This window comes from Acomys minous (assembly GCF_964271855.1).
Source record: "Acomys minous genome assembly, chromosome: 7".
Lineage (NCBI taxonomy): Eukaryota > Metazoa > Chordata > Mammalia > Rodentia > Muridae > Acomys > Acomys minous.
In genome coordinates, this window is record NC_140488.1 from 3,850,171 (window position 1) to 3,868,926 (window position 18,756).

An 18,756-nucleotide genomic window follows, 5' to 3' on the forward strand; every position below is an offset into this window, starting at 1 on the left:
TTCTCCTGCCTTTCAGCTCCTAAGTGCTAGAATTGTGAGAGCACAGAACCATGCCAGGGAACTATGTACAGAGTTTTTGGTTGTGAGCCTAGCCTTTAACAGCTGAGCCATCTCTCCAGCCCTACACAGTTTTAATGATGTGTAAGCATTTCAAGCGACTGAAGGAAACTCATTGCTAGGAGAATTTAGAAACTTTCTAGAGTTTTAAAATGGCTGACATTATTATAGCATTCATTTGGGCAGAAGTTAAGTTTAATTTCAATATTCATGGGTTAGTAATTCACAATAATTTTAAATTAGGGTTAGTTTAAAAGCAAGTGCTTTTCTTTATTTTGTTTGTCCTTAGAATGTGAACAAACCTCCAGCATAGCAAATAGTATTCCAGCAAGGTTGTTTTTTCACTTACTTGTTGTTTGATTCTGGGATTCCATCGAATGTAATAATTTACCCACAGTTCCAAATGGCGCATACTGGCAACTGGATATAAAACCCGATTGATTTCTTTTGTATAGAAGGGGTTTTTGAATTTGTCTTTATTGCTGTTAATTAGCGACCATACAGAAACTGTTCTTTCTGTAATTTTCTATATAGAGAGAAAGCAGAAAGGTAAACACACTCACAAACTATCCTGAAGCCTTGGCAATACAATTCCAGATCAGCTCTAATGACACATTTACATTAACTTCCACAATAACCAAGAAAAAGCATTGATGACCACTTGTGTCCACTCACTGATATTTGCACAGAATCTGACACTTGAGAACCACTGCTTCTCCTGGGAGACAGATGCAGGGTGGTGCACCACTGAATGCAATGCACAGATCTACAAAGGCAGTTCTTGGGTAGGTAAAACGTTTATGAATAGATGGGCCACGCCATCTTTTTCATTCTACTCAAAGAAAAATTAGGAAACCCCACCGAGTTTCTGATTTTTCTTGTTATAAATGTCAAGTTTTAACCTGGGTCTATTTGACTACAGGTATTTGCATAGTTATTGTAACCAACCATCCAGATATTTAATTTGCATCACAACCACATCCAGATATTTGAAAAAAGTCTGGATAACCAAATGCATCAAGTTTTTAGTTTTTAACTGGTATCCATGTTCTTAAAAACATTTGCAAATTTGTTGTTTTTTATTACATACATTTTAGCAAAATTTCACCATAAACTATAGAAAAGCCAAAGCTCAGAAATAGAAAATACAAGAAATAAAATTACCGAAGTTAGAATTTGACTCTTCCTAGTAATGAGTTCAAAAAGGACAACAAAGCCAGCACTAATAACCAAGCAGAAATTCCTGTAATGGGTTTAGTTTGTTTATAGAAATGATAAATCATTACAGCTTCAAATACACAGGCTTATATTTTTCACCAGACCTAAAACAAGTTGGAAAAAGTCAAAGCATAGTTTCTGAGGGGGAATGAGAAGTTGCTTTTCTCCCAAACTGTGAAACTGTTTGACTTTTAAAACTATGTATAGTATATAATATAAAATGAGAAATGTGCAAAATAAGCACAATCCAGTAAAGTTTTGGCATCAGAAAACTACAAATGAACTTTATAAGGTAGGTTCTACTGTTTCTGATATCATGAGGGGTCCATCATGGTAGGGAACCATCCACTGATGCCATTGCAGGTGGGGCTACCCTGGGGCTGCTGGTCCTGAGTTCTGTAAGAAGGCAGGCTGAGCAAGCCATGGGGAGCAAGCCAGTAAGTAGCACCCTCCATGGCCTCTGCATCAGCTCCTGCCTCCAGGTTCCTGCCCTGTGTGAGTTCCTGTCCTGACTTCCTTCAGTGATGGACAGCGCTGTGGAAGCATAAGCCAAGTAAACCCTGTCCTCCCCAGCTTGCTTTGACCGTGGTGAATAACCCTAAGACAGAATTGAACTCAGGTCACCAGACTTTTGAGGCAAACACTTTTATCTACTCACTAGGCCATCTCCCTGCCCCCTTATTTTTTTTTAATTGGACAAGGTCTCACCAAGTCACCAGGCCAGCCTTGATCCTGATCTTGCTTTGTATCCAAGTCTTTTAATTTATGATCCTTCTACCTCAGTCTCCATAGTAGCTGGGATCACAGGCCTGACATGCCAAGCCTGGCTTTGATTTCCTTTGGATACACAACCAGTAGTAGCAGGCTTGTTGGAGCATATGTGGTTGGTTCTGTTTTTAATTTCGGGAGGAATCTTCACACTGTCTTCTATTAAGCCTGAGCCAACTTGTTTTTTTAATTGGTTTATCTGGTACCTGTCTTCTTAGCCTTCAAGTCAAGTGCATGTCTTTAAGACGGCCATGGTCACAATGACTTCCTTTCCTCTATTCCCGCCCCACAGACAGATGCTACTTTTTTTCTGCTACACATCCCCAGTCCATAGCACAGCTCTGATTAGCTCAGCTTTTAGGAGTCTGATTGTGATGACTAAGCACCTGCTGTTCGCAGCTGCACTCTCCAGTCTCTGTCCTGTGATTGCTTTCATTTTCCTGCATTCATTGATTTTTCTCTTGATTTCACAACTGTCTGCTTACTTTTCTTGGCATTGACTAACTGCCAAGCTCTCCTTAGTGCGTCACATGCCCCTAAAGATTCTTAAACACAACACATGACCCCAATGCCTGTCACAGGGGCTTCATCCTGTGCCTCTGGTCAGTTTTCATTGAGGAACCCTGTGCTGGAGCTCGCACTTTGGGAATTCTTCAGTCTTACTTTTTCTTTTCATGGAGTGCATATTTCAGCCACTTCTAAAGGAAAGTGCATTGGAGAAATTAGGTCACTTTTTCAGATGTGAGTTTATGTGTGGAGGAGCACATATGCATATATATGTGTGCGTAGGCTGTTACAAACTGGAGGTGTCACCCTAAGAAATGCTACCCATTTCTTTAAAGACAGAGTCTCTCATTGGCCTAGAGCTTACCGATTGAGCTATAATGGCTAGTTAGATCTAGGGATCATCCAGTTTCCATGTGCATAGTGTTGAAATTACATGTGTGTTTCCCTTTGTTTAGGGATTTATGTGGATTCTGGGAATTGAACTTAGATCCTCATGCTTGCAAGGTGAATACTATACCAACAGAGCTATGTCCACAGCCCATGAAGTAGATCGTCCTTGATGCTCTGTGTGTCTGAGAGATCTCTGTTCTCTTTTTATAGATACTTGTCAGTTTGGTAGCTGCAGAAAGTTGGCTTGAAGCTCTTTCCTTAAAAGTCATCTGTGTAATATTGTTGAAGACTCCCAAGTTGTCCTGATTTCTATTTCTTTGCAAATTTAGCATGAGTATTCATACCCAAAATTCATGGGACCAAAAGTATTTTGGCTTTAGGTTTTTTGTTCTGATTTTGGACTATTTGTATACATATAATCTTAGGGATAGAATCCAGACAAAACATAACATTCATTATGTTTCATATATGCCTTATACACATACTGAATTTAATTTTAGGCTATACATTAATGTGCTTGCATTTTTGTATTTATTTTGCTTGTTTGAAGACATGGCTTGACTGTGTCAGCCAGCCTGCCCTGGAACTCTGCATCTTGTGATCCTCCTGCATTAGCCTCTAAACTGCTGGGGTTACAGAATTGGGCTACCACACCTGGCTCTCTCCTACTCCCAGTTTTTCCAAAAATATAACCTAGAAGTGAAATATCTGATTTGAAAGTTAATTCTGCATTTCCCTTTTTAAAACGCACTGTCTTCCATTCCCTTAATAGTTTATGAGACTGCATCTCCCAGCGAGAATAAGCGCTTGTTCTAGAATACTTGGGATGAACCAGCCTTGTTGCTCTCTCCTCAGAGGGAACTTCTGCCATAAAGATGGAGGAGAGATGGGTAGTTTATTCTAAACAGGCCTTCCCGTTCCTCTCTCTTCCTGCTTTGCCCAGGGTACCACACAGGTAGAGCTCAGTCCTGGCTGGCCAGACTGAACTGCAGAGTGAATTGGTGCTTGGCTTCTCTGCTGCTGCTTTCAGATGTGGTTTTCTCATTCTAAAATATTTGTCGATATCTATTGACTTTTCACCTTCTAAATTTTTTCTGCGTCTTTCTACTTTTTTCTATTTTTATAGGTTTATGCCCTTTTACTTTTTGATTGGACTTAAGAACCACTCCATGAGATGGAATCCATAATTAATTTTGCTGTTGTTTTTTCCAGACAGGGTTTCTCTGTGTATCCTTGGCTGTTCTGGCCTCACTCGGAAGATCAGGCTGGCCTCGAACTCACAGAGATCTGCCTGCCTTTGCCTCCTGAGTGTGCTGCACCCGGCACATAATAGAAATTTTTAATGAGGCCAAGAACCTAAGACTACATAGGTTATGGGCTAGGAGAAAATCTACTACTATTCTCCTAAATAAACACAGCAATAAAATGATGCCCAGTGGCATACTGCTGTGTGTACCTACAGATTAGAGCCTCACTCAGCCTTTACAGTGGATGGTAATTAACACAGAGATGCAAAACTGGGCAAGGTATACAGAGTGACAGACTTTGGTGTACTCAGTCCTAAATGGGACATATCCCTGAGCCTGGAGGGGAGGGATTTGACAAAGATGTCCCCAAACCCTCCCCTCCAGGCACAGGGATCTATGCAGAAGAGGAAGCGGGAAGTCTGCAAGAGCCAGAATTGCTGGCTGACTGCTGGGAAATAGTAAGATCCAGACACAAGAACACAGGTGCACATATGAACTCATAGAGTCTGTGAAGCCAAGGACAACTGCACAGCCTCAAGCCAGACAACATCCCAGAAAGGAAGAGGGGAAGTGGATACAAAGTCCCACCACCTACCAAGAAGCTACTTAAAAATGATAGCTGTTGGGAGAGGGAAAATCAATTTTATTCAACAGAGTGTTACCATACTCCAAGGCAAGCCACATGATTTTAGTGGCCCTTTTCTTTTTTTCTTTTATTTCTTTTAATAGAAAGAATATCAAGAGATATGGGTAAGGGAGGGGAGAAGAACTGCGAGGAACTGAGGGACTGGAAAGAATATGATGAAAGTATACTGTATTGCACATCTGAAATAGATGAAGGGAAGGAACTGGGTATGAGAGAGGGTGGGGAGGGTAACAGAGGTGGGAATTGGGTGTGGCCAGAGTTGGGTGAGGCCTTGGAGAGAGAACAGAAATTGGTAGAGGGGCATCTCTGGGACAGGGGAGGCTCCTAGGGGTCTATGGGGGTGACCCTAGCTGAGACTCCTAGCAGTGCTAGGGGGAGGGGAAGGAGCCTGAATTGGCCACCTCCTTTAGCCCAGTGGGACTTCCAGTGAAGGAAGGATGACACCAACCCACCCATAAAGCCTTTGACTGAAAATCTGTCTTGCCTATGAGAAGTGCAGGGATTAAGATGGAGCAGAGATTGAGGCAATGGCAAGCCAATGACTAGCCCAACTTGAGACCCACCCCATGGGAGAGAGCCAGCCCTGACAATATTAATGGTACTCTGCTATGCTTGCAGATGGGAGCCTAGCACAACTGTATTCTGAGAGGCTTCATCCAGCAGCTGATGGAAACAGATGCAAAAAACCACAGCCAAGCAATAGGCCACTGGATCCCTTTCCCTTAGCTGGGCTGCCTTGTCAGGCCTCAGTGGGAGAGGATGCACGTAGTCCTGCTGTGACTTGAGGTGCCTGGGTGGGTTCATACCCCTCCCTTGGGGGCCTCCCCTTCTCTGAGAAGAAGGAAAGATGGAATGAGGGGAGAAGATGTGAATGTGGGACTGGGAGGAGAGGAGGGAGGGGGCTGGGTTCAGGCTGTAAAGTGATTGTGTGTGTGTGTGTGTGTGTGTGTGTGTGTGTGTATATATGATTAAATTCTCAAATCTCAAAGAACAAATTTAAAACTCCCTTTACATAGCTTTTTATGAATCTTCAAAAGAAAGAACATGCATACTTTAAAAACCACTCATTCTCCTTGAGGGCAAAATGAGTGGCTTATAAACACTTATATTCTTCTTAGATTCACATTACTGTTTTTGCTCACCTGTCTTTCTCGAGCCAATTCACAGTTGAATAAGAAAGTACCAAATCGACAGCTATACAGATGATCCAAAATCGTAATCAAAAAGTGTTCATTGAACTCAAAAGCTGTGGGAAACTAGATAAAAACAAACAGGAAAACAGGACATGAACAATCGTGTCTATTCTCTCACGGAAAAAAAAATGCACACATGGGAAGAATGGTTCTACCAGACCATGTTAGTGAATGTCAGAGTAGGAATTTATGGTGTATTATTCACTTAGAATTAAAAGAAACACAAAAATGCATATACACACGGTGCAAAAAAAGATGCATAGATGGATGGCAAGAGTAACACTACAGAATTCTGGGCAGGCCAGCAGAGGCTGTCATTTGCACACATCTTAGAGGGTGTTTTTTGTTAGGTTGGGTTTTTTTGTACTTCATATATGACTGACACATAAGTGTCAAGTCAAGGAATAAAAAGGGAAAAGTGGTCAAGAGTTTACTTTTTAAAGTATTAAGAGTTACCAGACATGATTACACAAATATTCCAGGTGCCAGGGCATTGTCAGTCCTGTTGTCTGTCCACTAGAGCTAATTTAATTTTGTAAACTTTATTAGGAAGAATCCTAAACATATATAGCAGTAGTAAATTTATGCCCTCATTGCTAGGATTCAATCATGATTCACTCATGGCCAAGTCTGTTTATTTCTTTATTTCTGCTCTGCATCATTTTATAGACAAATTCAGGTGTTATTAACACACTGCTTAAACATCAAATGTATATCCATCCCATTCATTCTTACCTGTTTTGACATCTGCCAAACACAGTCAATAAACTGAAGAAAAATAGGAGATCGGTCAGCATCAGCATGGTTTTTATCACCGTGACCTATTCTCTGAAATGAATTGATGAAGACTGTTTAATTCATGGGTACAAAACAGAGAAAGCATAGAACTTATAAAACGCTAAAATGCAACTCAGCAACCTGCCTTCTAAATGCCAAGCTTCCCAGACAGTAAATTATGTATACTGCCATGGAAATACAGAGAAACAAGAGATATTTCATGATAATGGCAATTTAAAAATGTACATGGATGCACGTGTATTTGTCTACACATGTGCATGGATGCTACAATATGTGCATGGAAGGCAGAGGACAGCTCTTAAGGGTTGACTCTCTCCTAGAAAGTGAGTGCCCAGGATTGAGCTCATGCCACCATTCCACCATCTGATAACGACAATTCAGCGAGAGGGACTAGAGAGCATATTTAGTTAGTAAAGCGCTAGCTATGCAAGTATGAGGACCTGAGTTCAACCCCCAGACCTCCTGGCAAAGCAAACCAACAACCCACCAACAACCCTGGTACGGTGGCAGCAGAACCTAGGCCTTGGAGAAGGAGGATCCCTGGTCAGTCAACCTAGCCTAAGCAAAATGTCCCATTGTACCTTATGCCAACATCAATCCCCTGCTGACTGCTAAAAGAAACTGCAGTGACACAGACTCATGGCCCCCTCAGCACACTACTACAAGGGCTATGTTGGGGTTTTTGCCCAATTGTACAGAGAGGTTGATAGAGACACACAGGAAGGGCTACGCAGCTGGGAAGGGGGAGAATGGGAATTGACCCTAAAGCTGAAGGAGTGACACCTGAGGCTGACCTCTGGCCCCCACAAATATGTATACCCACATGTACACATTAACCACACACTCATTTGCATTTATGCACATGTTAACACACACACACACACACACACACACACACACACACACACACACACACACTGCAAAGCAAATACAGATAAAACAATGAAAACTAGCAAAGCACCTTGAACCGACTATTACATGATAGCAAAAGACAGAGAGGACTGGATTATCCTGCATGGTATGTTCTAGCTTCACTAGATTTCAGGAAAGAAGCAGTGTGGACGTTTCAAGTCTCAAAATCATGCCCAAAGTATAGTTACTGTGATTAAAATGCCTTCCTCTGCTAGAGCCCAAACAAAACCCCCAGCATGTTCTTACTAAATAGTGACTGCTTCTACCTGAAAATGTTACTCACATCATTTGTGAAATTTGGATGAAGGCTAAAAGGTGACCAAACAGTATTTGTATTAGTATGATGTATGTATCCTCTGTGAATTGTCATGCTCAGCAGTTAGGAATACTTGCTGCTGCTCTTGCAGACCACCCAGGTTCAATCCCCAGCATCCATAGGGGCCTAACAACTTGCTATAACCCCAATCCTAGAAGATTCCATGACCTCTCTGGCTTCCAAAGGCATTGCATTAACATGATGCACAAGCAAACACGCAGACAACAGCTCTCCTCCCTCCACCCTGGACACACCGGACACATCGGACACACACACACACACACACACACACACACACACACACACACACCACAAAAACAACAACAACAAAAGACAAAACAAAAAAATCCAATAAAACAAAACTCCTAAAAAGACACTTATTCAAAGGGCATCTAGGAACAATACCCAAGAATCTGAATTGCAAGAGTTGCTCTTGATATTTTTAAAAATGTGTGTCAAAAAATAAAAAGCCTCAAGTCAAAGCCTGCCATTCTGTTAAGTATGCTTTCTCCTGATAGTTGTAATATTATCCCAGAGACAACTGTCATCTTAGTTTTCTTTTGCGAAATTTTAATTTAAACATTTCTTTTTTATTTTCTGAGACAAGTCATGCTTTATAGCCTAGGCCTGGAACTCACTGAGTAGCCTTGGCTGGAACTAACTGCAATCTTGCTGTCTCACCTCCCAAGCCTCAATTTATACATTTCTCTGCAGACTTTATTACATTACTTTTGAGTCTAAATAGAAATAATGAAGATGGATAAATAGTCTCAAAAAGATTTCCATTAGCCCAAGGCCTTACATGTTTCTGAAACCATAAAGTGGTTTTTATTTATACTCCTCAGATTTTTTTTGAGACAAGACCTATGTAGCTCTGGGTATCTTTGCATATGCACCAGGCTGGCCTGGAACACATTGAGATCCACTAGCCTCTATGCGCTGGCACTAAAGGCCTGTGCCACCTTGCTTGGTAACTCCTGAGATGTTCACATAAGAACTGAATATACAGAACAGAAACCAGTTTCTCAAAATCCCAACTGATTTAAAAGGATAGCTTTAGGGTTTACTTACAGATGCAAATTTATGTCCGAAACTTATCCACTCTTTCTGCACCAATATCTCAAAGCCTTCAATACTCCTGTAGAAACTGTCTAGCATCAGCATGGCCAGGGACGTCAGCTGAGCAGTCCGGTCCCATCCGTCACTGCAGTGCACAAGCACTGAGCTCTTCCCGGAAGAAACTTTGTCTGCTACTTGAATGGCACCTGTCAGTACAAGCTGGCAAAGAAACACATGCCAGTCAGCAGGGAGCAGCAGGGAGTGCTGCTACTGCTCCCATGGCAACATGACGCGCATCTGCACTCTAAAGCAAGCCCTGCTGTCCAACCTTGCTGGGTGTCACGAATCAGAGCACCTGGAGCTACAGGGTCCTGAGGATCTCTCTGTGCTGCGCGTGATGCTCTGAGATTTTTCTTATAGCAGTGCTTCAGTCCTTTGCATGAGCAAATAATATTCTGTTGCATGAATAGCTATTCACCCATTCTTTAGCTGATAGACATTTGGTAGTTTCTAACATTTGTATACAACAAACCATGCTACTGTGGACTTTTGCATCCTTAGGTTTTTGGGTTTTTTTTTTATGGGACTTACCATCTTTTTTCTTAGGTAAACATCTGTAAGTGAAAAGACTGGGTTATATGGCACATGTACGCTTAAGGCAAAAATGTATGCTTATTTAAAGATACAAATTCTTTTTTTAAATATTTTAATTTTATTTTATTAATTTATTCTTATTAAATCTCAATGGTTACAAATTCTTAAGGAAAACAGTTATACCCCCTCACATTCCTTGTAACATTGTATGAGGGTTTTATCTTCTGAGAGTTGTATCTTCTCAAGTGCTTAGTAGTTACCTGCATATACTCTGCCATTTTGAGTTGATTTTAAACACATATTATTGTGTGCACATTTGCATATAACTGCATATATGTGGGTATACATGCCATAGTGCATTTGTGGGGGTCAAAGGACAACTATGTACAGTCTGTTTATCTCTTTCCACCTTCATATGTACTCTGGCACTGAACTCTGGTGGCCAGGCTTGCATGGCAATCATTTTAGCTGCTGAGCCATCTTGTTGGCCCTTGAGAATATTTTTAAAGACATATTCCATAGAGTGTCCCAAATTCTAACACCATGCTCAGATATGCACTGTGGTGATTTTAACTAAATCAAAGAAACTGAAAAAAACGTATTTAAGGAAAAGTTGGGTGTATGTGAGGAATCTTACAAATAGAAATTATGAAAGCTTGTGTTGGAGGTTGGCCTAATGTATTTTGATGCTAATTACTGCTTGCTGTCTCTGTGACCCACCTGTACCTTGTCTAGAGCCTAACCTATTTGACCAATAAAAGGCCATCACACCTGGGCAGGGCAAATGAGATAGGTGTGGGTACGGTTCCCAGGCTTGGGGAGACAGAGAATCTTAGGAAGAAGGGAGACTGGAGGAGAAAGGAGAAGGAGGTCTCGCCATCATGGGTTAGGTGGACGAGAAGCACAAGGCCAGTGTGGACGGAGATTTGACCCAGTTGAAGAACATTAGAAAGTATATGGGATTATGGATGGGAGGTAGCTTGATAGAAATTATTAGAACCAGATGGCATGGGATTGGGACAAGTATGGAATACCTGCCCCACTATGGGAGGTAGTTTAGAGGATTGATATCTGCCCTGCCCCAGGTTAACTAAGGCTATTTAAAAATATAACACGTGCCTGTGTCTTGATTGATTGCTAGCAGGTTGGAAAATACCGCTGTAATAATAATTCTAGGCCTGATAATAAACATTATTAGGCCATACAGGTAATTTAACCACAACAAGCGTATTATTATTCCATAAACTCATGAGAGACAGGTGAACAAGAAAGAAGGTTAGGGCCCAGTTGATGGCAGGCCATCAAAAGCATATGTGCAGAGGTCAGTGCTCGAAATGACTCCCTGTAATCCTGTTTGCTGCTTTAACTTCAGGCGATTCTGTAGAAAGTGCTATTGAGAAGCAGTGCTAACATTCTAAATTACTGGAGCTCACCTTAATAAAGTTAGGGTTCTAGCACACTTCAGAGGCATCTCTCACTTACAATAAAAAGGTAATTATTTTAGAATATACTAGTGTTTTCTAATTATGAATTCCCACAATCACTCTGATTTGGAACAGCTATAATTATCTAATAAAACAAAATGTGTTTTTCCAAACTACATCACTGAAAAAAGTAATTGGGCAGTATTGTGAAGGAGAAAGCAGGAGGCTCCACCCAGTGGTTCTTAGTAAAGTAGACAAGGAATAGCACCAAGAAATTGACTAAGTGGCCACAAGGCTAAGAAGAGACAGAGCGTATGGAGGGAATATAGCCCAAGTGTTGCACCTAGTCTGCAGGAGCAGATTCAAGACTACCTACTCTACTGCCCTAGATGGCTAGCACTTAACTTTGTGCGAGAAGCACTGAGGTGGATGATGTTACATATGCCCACGTGGCCTCCCCCGCCTTCTCACAGCTACACTGGTCATGTGAAAGAACCGACAATTTCTTTTGTTGGTTTTGAATCTCTCTCACCATGGACAAAATTACAAAGCCTGATGGAAATCTTCCACATTTTCTACAGGCCTTAAGTCCCAACTTGTGTACAACATCTTTTTACTTGGCACCCGAGACAACAAATCAGTTGGACTTTCAACCAGTCTTCTTTCTGCCACAGGACAGGAGCTTTCCCTGGCTTTCTGAGGTCTCTGTTGCATGTTTGTATGCATGCATGCATTTTCCCTCCGTTCCTCCCTCCCATCTCTTCCTCTCTCCCTCTCTTCTCCCTTCTTCCTTCCCCCATTTCTCAAAAAAAAAAAAAAACATGAAAATATTTGTACTTTGCCAAAACAATGAAGAAAACAAAAGTTGAGAGACATTTTTCTAAATTCTACTTGATTCTTTAACTGGGCTTCTGGGCATTTCTTCATGTTATGTCTGTTTGCTTTCATTATATAGATGTACATTTCCTTCTAAAGTGCAATTATTTAGAACGATTGTCCATTAATATAAAATTCTAATATTCTAAACTTTAAAAACTGTGATTGGGGGCTGGAGAGATGGCTCAGTGGTTAAGAGCACTGACTGCTCTTCAAGAGGTCCTGAGTTCAATTCCCAGCAACCACATGGTGGCTCACAACCATCTATAATGTGATCTGATGCCTTCTTCTGGTCTGCAGGGGTACAAGCAGGCAGAGCAATGTATACATAATAAATAAATAAATCTTAAAAAAACTGTGATTGTTTACTTAATAAAACATCCCTGTTCTCTGTCTGAAAACAGGCTGAAGTAGCCCAAGACTTAAGTCTTTCTTAAAAAGCACATGGCTCCACTCCCTCATCTCCTCAGTTTGTTTTTGGCTGGTGTGTGTGTGTGTGTGTGTGTGTGTGTGTGTGTGTGTGTGTGTGTGTGTGTGTTTGTGTAGGTGTTTGTGTAGGCCCAAGACTGACATTGGGAATTTTCTTCAATTCCTTTTAATTTATTAACTGAGACTTTTCATTGATCCCAGAGCTCATCAATATGGTTAGTTTGGCTAGCCAGCTTGTTCCAAAAGGTTCCTTCCTCACCCTTCAGAGAACTAGTTACAGACAGGTATGTTGCCACAGACACTTGGCATTTATATGATGAGTTCTGGGAATCCAAATTCCAGTCCTCATACTTACGTGTCAAGTGCTCTCCCCAGTCCTTATCTAGCGCTGCGGAAAACAACTAATATGCATGACCTGAATTTCCTCAACGCTCACACCCATGGCAGCCACCCATAGATACGGAGCCTCCGAAATCCCCAAGGAGAACTTTCAAGTGCCACTGAGTGTTTCTTCTTAGGTTCTTTCTATACACCTCAACACCTTTCAAGCCCTGATGTCTGTCTTTGGGGGTGACTTCACTGAATCCTACTTTCCTCCTCTGCTGACTCCAAGCCTGACTGGGTTCCATTCTGAGTCTTTGGATCTTCTCCTTGCCCACAGCCTCTCTCAGATCTGTTCAGGGGCTCAGCCCAAGTTTAGTGCTCAACAACTGACTCGCAAGTTCACCTCTCAGTTCCCGGTCTCCATCTTGAGTTTTACTTTACATGGGGCCCTGCTGGTCAGATCGTACCACTACCACCTGCAAAATGCAGTGTTTCTCCTGAGCCTCGCCAGGACTGCTCTTTAACTGAAAATGGACATATCATCATCTCAGGCACGTGAGTCCGCCACTGTTTTTTAAATTTCTGTAGATCTTACATCTAGTTAATCACACCACACCACACAGGCTTTGTATAAAATGCAACTTGTATCTAGTCCTTTAGTAGCCTTGTCATCCTTGTACTGACACTACAATTTTGAATCTTGCTTTTATATCATCACAGTCTTTCTTCTCTTATCAGTTATATAGTCAGGCCCTGAATTGCAAAACTGTCCCCCAAACCCTGAGACCTCTCCCTAGCACTTGATAGTCAGGGTCCTAGCTGCCTGGTTTCTCCCAGATCCCTTGCTAGAGCAATGTTACTTTAAAAAATGTTTCTTAGCTTTATAAACCTCATCATTAAAAAACCCTTGCAGAGGTCAGCCTGGTCTACAAAGCGAGTCTAGGACAGCCAAAGCTACACAGAGAAGCCCTGTCTCGGAAAAACAAAAGCAAACAAACAAATAAAAAAAAACCAAAAAGACCCCTTGCAAATAAATACAAACGTGACATTCTTGTCAACTTGGACTCACCAAAAAGCAGTTTGTGAGCTCTCACCTCAGCTGTCTTTATTAGGCTGGATCTCCCCGTCCTTCTGCTTTCTGGGAAGAACTAAGTTAAGCTTGGGTTTTCAGCTGACTTTTCTATGAAGGCCTACTCTGAACTGAAAACATACTATTTTAGAATAAGATGTTTTCTTTTACACATATTTCTTCAACCATATATCCACCTTTTTAATGGTCAGAAGTAAATCTTTCCCCTTTTCTCCTTCATGGGTTCAAGCATGGTGATTTGAATTAAAACTATGTTATTTAAAAATATATTTTAAATTTTAGCACGATTTCAAAAACATAGGAAAGCTGTGATGGTACGACAGGAGCTTTCAAATACCTAACCTAGTTTTCCTTCTTATCTGCATCACTGCAAGGGATATGGGGCACAATTAAGGGGCACAAGTAAGCACAATGCTATACTGATGTAGCATTACTTACTAAAATATTTATCATTAAGCTATTGCTTTAAAAGTCTATACTTTTAAAAATGTCTATACTTTATTCATATTTCCTTAGGGTTTTTATATTTATTTGCTTTATGTGTATGGGTATTTTGACTGCATGTATGTCTTTGTACCATGTGTTTGCCTCAAGCTTGCAGAGGCCGGAAGAGGATATGAGATCCCCTGCAACTGGAGTTACAGAGAGCTGTGAGCCACCATGCTGGTGCTGCCAGTGCTCTTAACTGTTGGGCCTTCTTCCCAGCCCCACATTTATTTAGTGTCTAACCTGATATCACCTTTCTTATCTAGTAGTATCCATTCAGGATACTACATTATATTTAACTGCCACAATTTATTATTTTGTAATCCATTTTTGTGGATGATAAATTAAGAAAAATAAAAGTTAGGAAAATATAATTCCTGTCAAGCAGGAAAGTATAATATCACTCGAGAACAATGCATCTTAATAATTTACCTGCTTACCTACATAATTTTTAAAAACATTGAAAGATCAATTCTCAACTTCACATGGAAAACAAAACAAAACAAAAAACAGAATAGTTAAAACAATCCTATACAATAAAAGATCCTCTGGAGGAATCTTCATACCTCATCTCAAGATGTACTATAGAGTGACAGTAATTACAACAGCATGGTACTGGCACAGCAATAGGCCTGTGGATCAATAGAATCGAATTGAAGACCCAGAAATGAATCCACACACACATGGTCACTTGATATTTGACAAAGAAGCCAAGTCTATTCAATGGAAAAAGGATAGAATCTTTGGTCTAACTGGATGTCTACGTGTAGAAAAATGCAATTAGACCTATATTTATCACCATGCACAAAATTCAAGTCCAAGTGGATTAGAGACATCAACATAAAACCAGAGACACTAAGTCACTTAGAAGAAAAAGTGGGGAAGAGCCTGGAACACATTGGTACAGGAGACAACTTCCTGAACAGAACACCAACAGCCAGGCCTTGAGGTTAACAATTAACAAATGGGACTTCATGAGGCTGAGAAGCTTCTGCAAGGCAGGAGACACTGTCAACAGAACAAAATGACTGCCTACAGACTGGGAAAAGATCTTCACCAACCTTACATCTGACAAAGGTCTAATATCCAAAATATATAAAGAACTCAAGAAATTAAACACCACCAAACCAAATAACCCAATTGAGAAATGGGGCTTGGAACTAAACAGAGAATTCTCAACAGAGGAATATTGAATGGCTAAGAGACACTTAAATGCTCAACGTCTTTAGTCATCAGAGAAATGTAAATCAAAATGACTCTGAGATTCCATCTTACACCCATCAGAATGGCTAAGATCAAAAACTCAAGTGACACCACATGTTGGCTAGGATTTGGGGAGAGAGGAACACTCCTTTATTGCTGGTGGGAATGCAAACTTTTTACAACCACTTTGGAAATCTATCTGGTGCTATCTCAGAAAACTGGGAATGGGCCTTCTTCAAGACCCAGCTATTTCACTCCTTGGAATATACCCAGAAGATGCTCCACCACACAACAAAAAATTTTGCTCAACCATGTTCATAGCAGCCTTATTCACAATAGCCAGAACCTGGAAACAGCCTAAATGTCCCTCAGTTGAAGAATGGATAAAGAAACTGTGGTATATTTACACCATGGAATACTACTCAGTTATTAAAAACAAGGAAATTCTGAAATTTGTGGACAAATGGATTGAACTAGAAATGATCATACTGAGTGAGTTAACCCAGAAGCAGAAAGACTCACATGGTATATACTCACTTATAATTGGACACTAGGCCAAATGGCATGTCCCATGAAAGTCTTCACTCACCAGGAGTTTGGGATGGTTGTGAGGACATCCTACTGGGACTCTAGGTGAGAGAAGCATGGGAGAATGGGGAAATAGAAAGATCCAGTGGGTCTCAGAAACCTACAAGAAGGTCCAGGGGGTCCTGCTCAAACTATGGCACCAACCAAGGACAATACGTGCAGTAAACATCGAACCCCTACCCAGATCTAGCCAATGGACAGGACATTCTCCACAGTTGAGTGGAGAGCGAGAACTGACTCTGACATGAACTCTGGTGCCCCATATTTGACCACTTCCCCTTGGTGGGGAGGCCTGGTGGCACTCAGAGAAAGACTAAGCAGGCTACCAAGATGAGACTTGATATCCTATGAGCATATAGTGGGGGAGGAGGTCCCCCTTGGTCATAGAACTAGGGGAGGGGAATAGGGTGAAAGTGGGAGGGAGGGAGGAATGGGAGGATACAAGTGATAGGATAACAATTGAGAGGTAATCTGAATAAACTAATAAAAATAATTTACCTGCTTAAAATCTACTTTCAGCTGGTTTGCATGAAGAACTATATCATTTCCAAAAGCACAAGTCTATTAACATAGTTTCTAATAGTTATATTTGAGAAGAGGATTTTTTTTTTTGCTTCTACTGAGACAAATGATTGAATGTAATCAAAATGAGAAACCCATTCTTTAAAATTAGTCAATAATAAATTGTTAAAATGACAACAACAAAGAAATTGCACCTCTGTCTAGGTCCATGAGGGCTATACTTAGCAACAGTTGAAAAATAAATTGGCTACTCCTAAATAAACCTACATGAGACTATTTACTACTGATAAGATTGAAGGGATAGCTCTACAGACTTTAAAAATAAGATAGAACAATGTCATGAAATCTTCAATTTAGGTAAGCAAATTATAAAGAAACATAACGCAACTTATAAAGAAACATAAAGCTGTCAAATGCAGAATCTTCTACTACAGTAGATATCACTTTCAGCATATAATTTTCAAAAATTTAAGGATATGTTTCATCTTTAAAATACGTATTCTTTTAGTCTTTAAATATTTTTAAAATACACTTGCCTTGATATGTTCTAACCAATGAGTAGACTCCAAACTGGACAGCCAATGAGATTCTTCTATGTTGGGATAAACAATGTCTTTCACTTTCTTTAAGGATTCACGCATAACGTGAATATTATGAATGTCTAAGAAAGTAAGTTCCGTGTTATGATAGGCATCATCACTTTCATATCCTCCTCCGGTTGCCTAAGGAACAACAAGATTAAAATCAGTTTTCTATTTTATCCATAACTTAGCCAAAATACCTCATTTACTTTCAAAATTTTATCCTAATCCCCTCTAATTTAAATAGTTAATGCGATCTTTTTTTTACTTCCTATCCAACACAAATACTCAACAACCTGACTTATACTTTGAGCTAGAGAAAAATATGGAAGTCAGTCAATTTCCCTGGTATTGGGGACAGAAAACTAAATTTATCAGATAGTAGTCCCTTTAAAATGTCTGATCATCAGAAGAGCAGTGACTGGATAGCAACTGAAGGACCAAACTGACAGCTACAAAACACTAGTGCTGGCGTTTCCCAGGAGAGAGGGAGCCACATAGTGTGGAGCACAGGTGGGTCCAGCCTCAAGCCACCCAGCTAATCCACAGAAAAGTCCCTGGGTCCTTGCAGGTGTTTGCAGTCTCCAAAGTCTAACCTCTTGCCTGTCTGCTTGCAGCACCTGCACTCTGGGTCTCAGACTGAACTGTGGGCCACAAAACACCAGTGTCTGGGAATTCTAGCCCAGAAGAGACCCCATGGTCTGGAACATAAGTGGATCTGACCTCAGGTAACCCATCCAATCCACGGAAAGTTCCTGGATCCACACAGGCACTGGTGCAGTCTCCAAAGTCTAGCCACATGTCTGCCTGTGCACAGCTCTGTGTCTCAGATTGAATTGTGGGCCACAAAACACCTGTGTCTGAGTCTCCCTCCCTCCCTGAGATGCCGGGGTGTGGAACAAAAAGTGGATTAAAGACCTCAACATAAAACCAGATACATTAAATCTGTTAGAAGAAAAAGTAGGAAAAAGCCTAGAACTCATTGACACAGGAGACAACTTCCTGAACAGAACACCAAGAAACACCTAAAGAAATGCTCAATGTCCTTAGGTATCAGGGAAACGCAAATCAAAACAACTCTTAGATTCCATTTTACACCTATCAGAATGGCTAAGATAAAAAACTCAAGTGATAGCACATGCTGGGGAGGATGTGGTCAAAGGGAACACTCCTCCACTGCTGGTGGAAGTGCAAACTTGTACAACTATTTTGGAAATCAATATGGCACTTTCTCAGAAAATTGGGAATAGTTGTACCTCAAGACTCAAGTCCAACTATACCATTCCTGGGCATATACCCTAAAGATGTTTCTCCATACAACAAGGACATTTGCTCAACTATGTTCATAGCAGCCATATGCGTAATAGCCAGAATCTGGAAACAACCTAGATGTCCCTCAACCAAAGAATGGATAAAGAAACTGCAGTACATCTGGGAGTGTTGGTGCACACCTTTAATCCCAGGTCTCAGGAGGCAGAGACAGGCAGGTCACTGTGAGTTTGAGGCCAGCCTGGGCTACACAGAGAAA

At 40.9% G+C, this 18,756-nt stretch overlaps 1 protein-coding gene across 2 annotated transcripts in view; it reads right to left on the bottom strand.

The window, feature by feature from the left end:
* The window catches only part of MTM1 (myotubularin 1), a 115,849-nt gene that overhangs the window by 15,026 nt on the left and 82,067 nt on the right, over nucleotides 1–18,756 (bottom strand). For both annotated transcript variants that reach the window (XM_084790399.1, XM_084790398.1), the window contains exons 10-14: nucleotides 17,184–17,369; nucleotides 9,124–9,330; nucleotides 6,762–6,854; nucleotides 5,976–6,089; nucleotides 407–583 (exon numbers count right to left, since the gene is read on the bottom strand). In XM_084790399.1, the coding sequence (XP_084646525.1) occupies nucleotides 407–583; nucleotides 5,976–6,089; nucleotides 6,762–6,854; nucleotides 9,124–9,330; nucleotides 17,184–17,369 (777 nt within the window). The remainder of the gene's footprint in view (nucleotides 1–406; nucleotides 584–5,975; nucleotides 6,090–6,761; nucleotides 6,855–9,123; nucleotides 9,331–17,183; nucleotides 17,370–18,756) is intronic.